Consider the following 11751-nt stretch of genomic DNA (forward strand, 5'->3'; position numbering starts at 1 on the left):
GAGAGAGAATTTTATTTTCCCAGCTTAGGTTCGGTGCCCACTCTAGGACAATCTACTGTGGCAATTTGGATGAGGTTTAAGGAAATCACATGGTACAAAAATGGCCTGTTAACCTAGTCTCTCCATCAAGAATGGCATTGCATCTCTTCCTTTTTAAAAATATTTTTTATTTTGAAACAACTATGAATTCACAAGAAGTTGCAAAGAAATGGAAAAGGAGGTACCAAGCAACCTTCACACACCTCTCCCAATGTTGACATCTTGTATAATTTATAGTGTAACATCAAAACCAGGAAATTGATCTTGGTATCATCCACAGAGCTTATTCAGGCTTCACCATATATATATGCATTCTTATATGTGTGTGTGTGTATGTATGAGTCTATAGTTCTATGCAATCATGTTACCTATGTAACTTTGTGTAACTACCACCTCAATTAAGATATAAAAATATTCAGTCAGCCCAAGCTTCCCTCATGCTACCCCTTTATAACTATAGCTACCCTCCACCCCTAATCCCTAATCTGGGAACCACAAATCTGTTCTCCATCCCTATCATTTTGTTATCTCAAAAATGTTATATAAATAGAATCATAGAGTAGGCAAGTTTTTAAGATTGGCTTTTTTTTCCCCACTCAGCACAATTCCCTTGAGTTCCATCCAAGTTGTTGCAGGTATCACTAGTTTTTTGTTGCCTTACACGGCAAAAGGGACTTTTGTAAGTAAAAAAAAATAAGAATGTTGAGGAAGGGAGATTTTCCTGGATTGTCTTTACAGCCCAAAGTAATCAAAAGGGCCCTTATGGAAGGGAGACAAGAGAGTGAGAGTCTGAGGTATGAGAAGATGCTATCCTGCTGGCTCTGAAGATAGAGAAAGGGCCCACGAGCCAAGGAGTGCAGGAGGCCTGTAGGAGCTGGAAGAGGCAGGAGACAGATTCTCCCCCAAAGGTTCCAGAAGAAACCAGCCCTGCTGCGACCTTGATTTTAATTCTTAAAGACCTGTGTATTACTTCTGACCTCCAGAACTGAGGATCATAAATCTGTTGTTTTAAGCCAGTAAGTTTGTGGTAATTTGTTATAGCATCAATAGAAAACTAATATATATGGTAAGTGAATTTTTAGTTTTAGAAGAAATTGCCAAACTATTTTCCAGAGTGGCTATCTCTGCTTTCTAAGATCTTACTCTTTCTTCAAGAATCACCACATATTCTACGTCTTTCTTGAAGCCTATTCTTATTCATTTCTTGAATATTTTTTAATGCCTTTTATGTGTCAGATACTCTTCTGATGGCAGTGAACCGTACAAACGTGGTCCTTGCTTTCATAGACATGAAATTCTAGAGAGGGGACACAAATAATACATAGATAAACTTACAAATCAAGATAATATCAGAAGAAATAAATGATATAAAGAAAATGAAACAACTTTATTAGTTGTTTTAGTTTAGGTCGTTGAAGAAGCTGTTTTTGAGTTTTTTTTTTTTTTTTGCTGAGGACAATTTGCCCTGAGCTAACATACATTGCCAATCTTCCTCTTTTTGCTTGAGGAAGATTAGCCCTGAGCTAACATCGGTGCCAATATTCCTCTATTTTGTATGTGATTCACCACCACAGCATGGCCCCTGAGGAGTGGTGGAGGTCTGTGCCTGGGAACTGAACCGAGGCTGCCGAAGTGGAGCATGCTGAACTTAACCACCAGCCTACAGGGCCAGCCCAAGAGAGAAAATTTGAGCTAAAACTTGAATGTTGTAAAGGATTCAGCCATGTGGAAGTCTAGATAGGGCAACAGCTTGAGAAGCACTGCAAGTGGGCAAACCAGAAGAGAGCCACTGTGGCTAGAGCACAGTGAACGAGGACGTAGAATTATGGTAGCTGAGATCAGATAGATGGACAGGGGACAGATCACTGGGATAGGACAAGATAAGGAGTTTAGATTTACCCATTGTATAATAAGGAGTTTAGATTTACCCATTGTGTAATTGTTACCCCCAGAAGATTTCAAACAGGGGAGGGGCATGATCTGACTTATGTTTGAAAATGGCTGCTCTCTTTGCTATAAGGAGAATGGTTTGGAGAATAGAAGAGAGAAAACCAACTGAGAGATTCTTGCATCAACTAAATTGAAAGCAGTGGAGTTAGAGAAAAGGTGACAGATTTAGGATTTGTTTGTGGGATATAGTCAATAGGATTGCTGCTGGATTGGTGATGGGTATGAAGGAAAGAGGGTTTTTTGCTTAGAGCTAGGGCGTGGTGGTGTCCTTAACTGTGGATGATGATTATTTTGGCTATATGGTGCTAAAATGACATAAATGTAAAATCAGCCATTATATTTATGTGTCTGAGTGGAGAACTTGTCAAGTGACAATGAGAGGTTGGTTCTGGAGACATAAATTTGGGAGTGATTACTTCATATTTCAGTTTAAGAGCTTGGATGGGATTAATCTGGAAGAATGCAGACAAAGAAGAGAGAGGGATAAAGACACTTCAATTCGTAGATACAGTAGAGGATGAAGAACTTTAAAAAAAAAAATCTGAGTAGTAGCACTCTGTGAAGGTAGAGAAGGACCAGAAGGGTATAAAATCATGAAGCCAAGAAAATGAAAGTCTTTCAGTGAAGAAGCTATAGACATTTGTGTTGAATGCTACTGAGAATTCAAATACGTGGACTAGGAGGATGGCTGAAATTGATTAAATTGTGGCAATTTAGTAATGGTGGCGGGAGTAGGCAGAGTGAGGGAGCGATTATAATGATGGGCAATGGAATCTGAGCTAGATGTAGAAGGAAGGAAATGAGCAGATAATGGGGTGATATAGTGAGGTGATGAGGTCCACGGATCAGCAGGCTCGGTGAAACTGGAGAATGAGATGATAAGACTGTGAGTACTAACACAGGTGAGCTGGCAGTGTTTGTGATACAAGAGTATGCTTGAAATCAAGATTTTGGGAATGGTACAGTAATTAATGATGATGAGATCCAGGTATGTATGATCATGGGAAATACGGTGGAAGAAGGCGTCGCTGGAATGGAGAAGGCGGAGGAATAGAGAGGCCAGGCAGGATGTTAAATATGTGGTCCTTGATGCCAAGAGTAGGGGTACAACAGAAGCCAAAGAACCAGTCTCAAAGATTTGCCCAACTGAGTATAGTCTCTCCCTCTTTGATCTTCCTTTTTAATTTTGTACTTTCTTAGTAACTCTTGTCTTATTCTTTGCCATTCGTGTATTTGCTTTTTTCCCTTCTTATAGATTAGGCAATGAAAACAAGTTTGTTGCTATCTCCTATAGCACAAAGCACATGCTCTCTAATACAGTGTTGCAGTGAATAAGAGATTATAAATAGTGACTCCAGGAAGCCTCTGTATGACTGAGGGCAGAACCATTTCATTAAGGGCCAGTCTAACTTGGACTAGATAGGCGGCTACAAGACAATGGTTTATTTTAAGTATAATGCTTTAGAGAAATCATATGTTACACGACAAAGATATATAGAAACAGTCAAAATTTATTTTAGAAGAGATTTTTTGATTCTTAAATAATATAAAAATAAACAAACATTTGCTTCAGCACTTATATTTCATATAAGTTAATTTAAATATACATTTATCTGAGGCACCAAAACATTCACATATACATTTCAGATTCCCAGGTTTAATCAGCAGGTTGATGTTAACAACAAATCAGTTTTGTCTTTTTAAAATCAGTGAAGTTAATTTTTATCCAAGTCCCTCTAATATTGACTATTTCTTTCCTAACCATAAACTTTTTAAAAATAAAATCTTAAAGAAAAATTCCCCTGAGTTATTTCTCTTTAATAAAATTTAATTTCCTCCCTCTCCCTAAGAGACATGCTTTTTCAATTATTTACAAAAATATTGATGTTATGTGTAATCAGTGCTTGATTTAAAAATATTAAAACCCACAGTGCTTTGCACAGAACATCTCCTCAATAAGTCATGGTTGAATGAATTAATGAAGCAGCCATAGGTCCTTCAAAATGTATAAAATGTCTGTTGCATGGTACATCTAAGCTAATGAGATGCAATGTTCTCTGTGGGCTGGTGTATAGGTAAATCTTAAAAACATAAATTCCAACCTTGTATATGTCTCAGTATACTGGAGTTGGTTCCTGAAAATTTCTTTATAGGTTTTTTTTTTTTTTTTTTTTGTGAGGACGATTGGCCCTGAGTTAACTCTACTGTCAATCTTCCTCTTTTTGCTTGAGGAAGCTTGTTGCTGAGGTAACATCTGTGCCAATCTTCCTCTATTTTGTATGTGGGACGCTGGGCTGGCCCCTACAAATCTTAATCTAATAATGTCTTTTGTAGTTTACATAATAATTCAAAGAGGTAATTCCAAAGATATATTGATTCTGATATAACAAAAAAAATCAATGATTGCAGGCTTAAAACCAGTTTATAACAATAATGTCCTAATGAAACATAAATAATAATATTCAATAAATTAAGTAATACACAGTACCAGAAAATGTCAGCTGACAATGAGATGTGGAAAAGAAGAAGCATCATCTTCCTGGGGACTATTCAGGAGTTGTTTGGTTTTGTTTTTAAATTCATTAGAACAGGAAGATAAGTTTCTTCCTGTCAAGAACCCCCCATGGTTCTTTCAAAGGCATTAGCCTCTTTGTGGGCTTCTTCTGTTACACATAGTTCAAATTAATTATAAATAAAGCTCTCTGCTTTTCATGAAAAATGAATGCATACCATTTTGTAAAGGCCTTTTTTTTGGTGAGGAAGACTGGCCCTGTGCCAGCATCAGTTGCCAATTTTCCTCTTTTTGCTTGAAGAAGATTGTCACTGAGCTAATATCTGTGCCCATCATCCTGTATTTTGTATGTGGGATGTCACCACAGCATGGCTTGATGAGTGGTGTGTAGGTCTGAGCCTGGGATCTGAACCTACGAACCCCATGCCACTGAAGTGTAGCCTGTGAACTTAACCACTACCCCACTGGGCTGGCCCCTGTAAAGTCATTTTTATGGGTTTTTAAAAATTTTTCTTTTATTCCTCTTAAGAGGAGTCAAATAGTAGTCCTGAGCTGAGGTTTTCCTGAAAACTTGCAAAAGTTCAGATAAGAAAATATAGACAGAGAGTCCAAAGAAAGACAAATTCAGATCTTAAAAGCAAGAAAACAAAATAAAAGAAGTAAACTGATCAGAAGAGAGTTTCTCTTAGCAAAATGGCTAAGAGAAATGAAAGGAACAGTGCGCAGGTAGTTGCTTCTAATGCATCATGAAGATACACTTGGAAGTATCAATAGTGTCAAAAGAAACTTGCAGCATTTTGCTATCTTGTAACAGTATTTAAATGTTCCAACATCTTTGCTTTTGTTCTTATTATACATAACGTAAATTGAAATTCAAGTAAAAACATTTCAAACTCACTTCCCACTGGTTTATAAAAAGGAATGAAAACTGTTTCCCCCTTGCAGAAAAGACACCTTTAAAATAGTGACACAAAAAATCTTCACAAGCATGCCTCCTTTCTCCTTAACAGAAGATGTTAAGTAACCTGAGGAGTTCAATATAAATATTAAATAATTAAGTTAAAAGAAATAGTTCATATAAATAAATAAATATGATCCATAGATTTCTACAGTTCAGTTGAACGTTCTTTGAGCAGTACTGTGGGATTCACGTCATCTAGTCCAGAGTGGGAAGCGCTGGCATTAATGGTGACTGCTTTGCTGAGCTGCGGGTCCTGAACACTGAAGGCAGTAAAAGGACAGCCCTTCACGTTATTGCAGATGAGAGACTGAATTGAGGCAGTGTTGATGATTTTAAAACCTACTTCTCCACCAAAAGTGCTGGGTTTCCAGTAGTCAGGAGAACAGATAGGATTACCCAAAAGTCCTTTCAAGGAGAATGGTGCCCCAAGTTCTACCATGGTCTCCCCGAAGATGGCATCTGGGCGAGGCTTTTCCACCAGAAGGGCAGGATACAGCTCCATGGCATCAATGTCACCATAGAGTGCTTCTAACTCCGCAGCCATTTCCTTCTCTCCTGGGAAGGTGACAGAGACAGAGATACAACCAATGTAAAACATTACACAATAAAACAACAGTTTTAACTCTTTGCTCAATTTGCTTTCAACTTCTCTGTTGTTTCCGTTTGACCTCTGACTCTTTTAAGAAGTTTAGAAACTGTTTCTCACCTGTAAGTTCTTCAAATGATTTATAGGGCGTCAGCCGAAAGCGTTTGCGGTACTCATTCAGAGACTGGTACTTCATCTCTCTGCTCTGGTCGATTGAGGCCTTTGCTATTTTCTGTGCTGCAGCTGGAACATTCCTACCACCAGCCACCTGTGGACAATGAATTAAACTGTAGAACAAGATCTGTAGGCATATTTATGATTTCTATCTTAAAAGCATTCCTTGGGTACAAAGCAGGTAAGATGAATGCTCCCAGCTGAGACCTAAACTATTCAAGTTTGAAATATTCATTTCTACAATCTCTAAGATTATAGAAAGTTTTGAAAAATATCCATTTTTAAGGTATGACTACATATTGCTATCTGATAATTGTAGACTAAAAGTTTAGACTTTTCAAAAAATGTTAGGCTTCTTATTTTAAGAAAAGAATCTTACTAGCAAAACAATGAATTCTTCTTTTATTAAGTTTAAGAAGAAATTCTAGCTACTGACTAATCCTTTGTTTTGTTTTTCAATAATAATGCGTACCCTGCCAGCAATTTGCCTGCTGAAAGATTCAACAAACTGGGTGAGTCCATGTTCCAGTAAGATAGAGTTGTTGTAGAGAAACTGTTGAAAGTTGTACTCCTGGTCATCGATTTGAAAGGTGTCAGGCAGAAGGGGATGCCAGTGATAGAGCGTGTTGAACTCAGCGGCAATGCGGTTTTGGTATTGGAACTGTTGGTTGAAAAGCAGCTCTGGGTCAAACTTCAGTTTGAAGTGATAGCCGCTCAGGTGCTGTACGTAGTCTTCAATCACGATCTTGATAGTTTCTCCTGTTTGCACAAGATAAAGAATTGAGAGCATTAATTCTTTCTGATCGCAAACTTTCAAGCAACTGAAAATGCAATTTTAATTTGCTGTTCCTTCACTTCTGTTTTTTCCTTTTTACTATCAGAACAAAAGGGAGTTATATTACAAATCACGCTCGAGGATTGAATGAATACGGAGCATGTGATTTTACATTTCCTTGGAATTACTGAAAACATAGCAAAGGGGACAAGTTAGCTTTCACTCGGGCAGAGGGTTTTATCTCAATTCTTTCCTCTTGTTGCTTACCTATCAGTATGAGCCTGCTCGTCTGGAACAAGCGTTCATCATCCCATTCTGGATGCTCCTGTTTGAGGACATCACACACTCTGTTGTGTTCCCGCAGCCAAATCGTGGCATACATCATCAGGCCAGGCACCAGACCAAAGACCTCCTGCCCCACAGCAAACCGCAGGTGCTCAGGAATGTGAGGCGGGTAGATCATCTCCACCTGAGTGTCTTTGACTGTGGGCGGATACACCTCGCCATTAATGATCTATAAAATAACGGCAACAAGTTAACATTAATCAAAAGGAGTTAAGAAATGAATTTTAATCATTAGAAAGTTTAAAATATAGGTAAGTGGTGAGTCAGAACTAATTCTTAATATCCAAATGGAACAAACCTGATATTTCATTTTTCCGTCCTTGAAAAGGCGCAGTTTATGCTGTCTATCCAAAGTTTCACCATAAATATGACTTAAATCCACCTAGAAGATTACGGAAAAATTTCAATTTGTTACTGTTGAAGTTGTTTTTATATAAAGGGTCTATAACTTATCATTAAATAATTTGATGATTTAGCTTGCTTTAATTAAACATTTTCAATAAAACATTTTTTTCATAGCCACAAAATACTACATTAATTTGTTTATCTACCGGAGCTACAAACCCATATATGTCTCCTGTGTTTAAAGGTGTTAGTATCTCATATGGAGCTTATAAATATATCATATGCTTCACTGTAATGCCAGGGAATTTCTTTTAAAAGCATCAGAAAATTTATTACTGATATAAAATTCTTATTGACAAATTGAAGCTATGTCATTGAAATCCAAGAGATGATAATGCTGCAAAAATCTCACCTTATAATATTTAAAGCAGCAGAATCAGGTACAAACATGTTTTGAAAAGACAACTTTTTGCAGTGCTGATATTTTAAACTAAAATATAAAAGCCAAATTACAAATAATAATATTTGCATATATGTGTGTACATGTGTGTGTGTGTATTTTTACTGAACCAGTGAATTAAAATAGAAACTCCATTAAGGATTCCATAGATAGGACATTTTTTAAAAGGAGGGTGAATTATTTGGTATGGCAAATATATACACGGTATTAAATGTTAGCACTTCACTATAATTTGCTGTGATCCTGATTTAACTCGGTCTTACCCCGTGACCCAGGCCTTTGGTGAAAGCTGGACCTCGCTTAGGATCTGTCTTGAAAAACTGATGGGTGAAGTGCTGGGCAAAAAATGCAAACATCATATTTGTGCCCTGGGGGTCAGGGATGAACTTTCTTCTTAGGAGAAATTTTTCCACAATCTCTTTTGAATCAGGAAGCTCTTTCTTCCCTGAAAAATGAGAAAGCTAAGGTAAGATTCCATCTGTATATTCAAGGAAGCAGACAGTGACTGTCCATTTATAGCACATTCTTTACTGACAGGAGAAATACAATTATGAACAGGATCATAATATGAATGAAAGTTCTAAGATATGGGGGACCAACTTCTCAGAGGATAATTTTATCTATTTCCTTTAAGTAGTAGTAATTCAGTTGTAATGAAAGAATTTGAAAATATTCAGACATTACACCAAAATGTCCATTCACTTTTATGGCAAAAACATCTCCACAAGAAAGGAAAAAAACCATACTTCTACTAGAAATAAATGATAGCTTAGGGTCAAATGTTCAAGGTAGCAATCCACCTTCCATTGCAATACAGTTCAAACTGCCACCTCTCACTCACCTTTCACACCCATGGGGGTTGGGCAGCCGTCAGCCACAGGAGGAAGAGCTCTGGTGTAATACGAGAGGTTGGAAAAGGATTCCCAGCTCTTATAGCCATACTGTGCATTGTAAGTTGGCGGGCTCTCAATCAAATGTGATCTGGCTGAAATTTTCAAGGAAAAGAAAATGTTTTATTTGCTCCCATATGCAACGCAAATCAATGCTCATTTCTTATTGTAAGATGTGCAAAGTGGCATCAGAGATTGAATCTCATTCCAACAAAGATACTCTATTTTAAAACAATTACGTTTGGAAGTCTAACTGCCACTTATATTCAAAAAAGAGGAAAGGATGATTCATTTATAAAACACATCTTTGATAAAGTATATATACTTTATGCAAGACATTACGGTGTAGCCATCTTGATTTACTTTAGATATGAAGTTGTTTTCTAGTCAACCCAAATCCAAATTAACCATTTATTTTAATGGGTGCAATTCTGTGGCCCGTGGGCATTCAATAAAACAACTGAACCACATTTCCTTCACCAATCGGCAAGAACAGTGAAGGCTGGAAGAAGTGGGCAGGATTGTAGGTAGAGTTCTGACTGTGAGACAGAGCTTCATAAACTGGAACCGAAACGTCAATATTTTTGGCCATTAAGACAAAAGGCAAATTAGAAAGATATATTTAAAGTCATTTTGACAAGGTTGGAAACACGTTTTCTGAATAGGTACAGTCATGTGCAGTATAATAAAGTACATTTTTCTTTGAGGAAGCTGAAAATCTTAGAAAGAGACTAGTACTTACATACTAACACGTATTTCATAACTGCATTTCGCAGGAAGGGAAAGCTATTGACAATGTTCCAGACTCCCTTGAAGTGGGTAAGTATGTAGTGTACTGTGTTTGGAGTAGGTTTCAGGAATAATTTTATCCTTGTCAGAAATTCAGCTGCAACAAGAGAAAAGAAGGAGGGAGAAATTAACCAGGCCCATTATAAGACACGAATCTGTAAAATGATAACTGAGTCTATTCCCATTCCAAATGAGGGCCCCCAAGGGCAAACTTACGTGTTGAACAGTTTTCACCATAGAATCCTGTGCGCGTGCAGTCACACTGATACTGGTCAAATCCCACACTCATACATACGCCTCGGTTTTGACACGGGTTGGAACAGCAAGGATTTGCTACAATAAAAGTAAGGATAGTAAATACATCATTCTTCAGTGTCTTAATCTTGATTTAAACATTTAAGTGTTTTACTTACTAGGAGTCAACTTTACAATGATAAATGCAAGAAATAAACAGGTAGTCATGGGAAAACAATTTTTTTTAACCTGCTTCACAGAATGGTTATACGGAGAAATACCAACTTCTTATTCTAAGTAAGGGTAACAGAATAATCAACCAGGGAAATCATGTTGCTTTTTCGTAGTAAGTTTTTAGATGTTCAAATTAGCATTTTTAAGAAGCTCAAATAAGCAGCAATTTCAAAATTAAAATGGATGATCTAGTACAATAATCAAACTTTAGGGAAAATTTCAAAGTAAAAACAGCTTACTTTTACTATATTTTGCTTATCTTAGAAAACAATCTGGGCTTTCTTGGGGCAGGAAAGTACCAACCAGGTTATTTAAAACAATTACTCCTAGTCAATGACAGTAGGTACCACACACAAACATTTCACATATATTGATCAGATCCTGTCTGATTATAACGACAACCTGCAAATTAGTATCACTATTCCTATTTAGCAGAGGAGAAAACTGAGACCCAGACTGGTGAAGTAACTGGCCCACGATGATCCGAGCTGGTGGCAAAGCTGGCATATTCACCCAGTTCTTCTGGACTCTAAGCTCTTTACAAAGCCATACGGCTCTCTATTCGGAGGGTGTGCAGGGTACCGGGAGAATCTGGGAGAGCACAGCGGAAACGCGGCCTCTGTGCGCGGAACCGAGGAGTCCAGGGTGCCAGGTACCTACCTGCGTGGCCGAGCGCCAGGGCGACGCAGAGCAGCAGGGCGCGAGCGAGCATCTGGGCGGCTGGCAGGACGCGGGCGGGTCGAGGCGGTGCCGGGTGCGGGCTGGGAGGCAGTGCTGGAGGAGGTGCTGTGTGGCTTGCCTGGGCGGACCTCTGACGCTCGCTGCAAGTCGTTTGACAACTGGAAGCTAACGGAGAGGACCTTCCTTTTATGCGTGAAAACGAAGCCCACGTGATGGAATGACTGTTTTTTTCCGCCTTTCCTTACCGCCCCCTTCAAACTTTTCTCCCCACTCACTTTTGAGTGCGTAATTGCGTACCACCCGGATGGGGCAGGATCTTTTATTCATGCAAATGAGAAAATCGGCAATCCGAGAAGCTGCGGTCGGCTTCTCTAAGGTGGGTGCAAAGCGGATTGCCCCCAGCCCGGCTCATCTCCCTATTCCCCTAGCCCAGTTTCTCTGTCTCCGGCGCCCGGCTTGGCGCCAGATTCCTTTCCTTCCTCCCGGTCTGACCCTGGGCTTCCGAGAGCCGGTGCCCAGGCAGATCCCCTTGCGGAGGCAGGGGCGCCGCTCTGCTTCCTCTCCGGGAATCGGCGCGGCCGGAGGTAGCAGAGTGCAGGGAATCCCCTCGCGCCGCCGCCCCCTTGTCTGGGCCCTAGGTCTCTGGGGGCCGAGGAGGTCACGGTCAGGACAGACTGGGACGAGCAAAGCCACGAAAGGCTGCCATGTATTACCCATGTCGTGGACAAACGTGTTTGATGTCATGTTTGATTTTAGTGACAACACTTAACCTAGTG

General features: G+C 39.1%; 1 protein-coding gene across 1 annotated transcript; it reads right to left on the minus strand.

Annotated features, from left to right (window-relative positions):
* Positions 1–4901: 4901 nt before the first annotated feature.
* PTGS2 (prostaglandin-endoperoxide synthase 2) lies at positions 4902–11155 on the minus strand. Its single transcript, XM_046680449.1, has 10 exons — positions 10955–11155; positions 10043–10159; positions 9780–9923; positions 8989–9132; positions 8411–8592; positions 7641–7724; positions 7265–7511; positions 6695–6981; positions 6169–6316; positions 4902–6017 (listed from the first exon to the last, which is right to left on the minus strand). The coding sequence occupies exons 1-10, from the start codon at positions 11004–11006 to the stop codon at positions 5608–5610; spliced, it is 1815 nt and encodes a 604-aa protein (XP_046536405.1). The 5' UTR covers positions 11007–11155; the 3' UTR covers positions 4902–5607.
* Between the last annotated feature and the right edge of the window lie 596 nt (positions 11156–11751).

Source organism: Equus quagga, chromosome 13 (assembly GCF_021613505.1).
Source record: "Equus quagga isolate Etosha38 chromosome 13, UCLA_HA_Equagga_1.0, whole genome shotgun sequence".
NCBI lineage: Eukaryota > Metazoa > Chordata > Mammalia > Perissodactyla > Equidae > Equus > Equus quagga.

Excerpts from the sequence above, each read along its gene's own strand:
- PTGS2 (XM_046680449.1), bottom strand. The coding sequence starts at position 11,006 with ATGCTCGCTCGCGCCCTGCTGCTCTGCGTCGCCCTGGCGCTCGGCCAC. Across the intron at positions 7,725-8,410 it reads CCAAAGGCCTGGGTCACGGG|GTGGATTTAAGTCATATTTA; the intron begins GTAAGACCGAGT and ends GTAATCTTCTAG. Across the intron at positions 6,317-6,694 it reads GCAGGCAAATTGCTGGCAGG|GTGGCTGGTGGTAGGAATGT; the intron begins GTACGCATTATT and ends CATTGTCCACAG.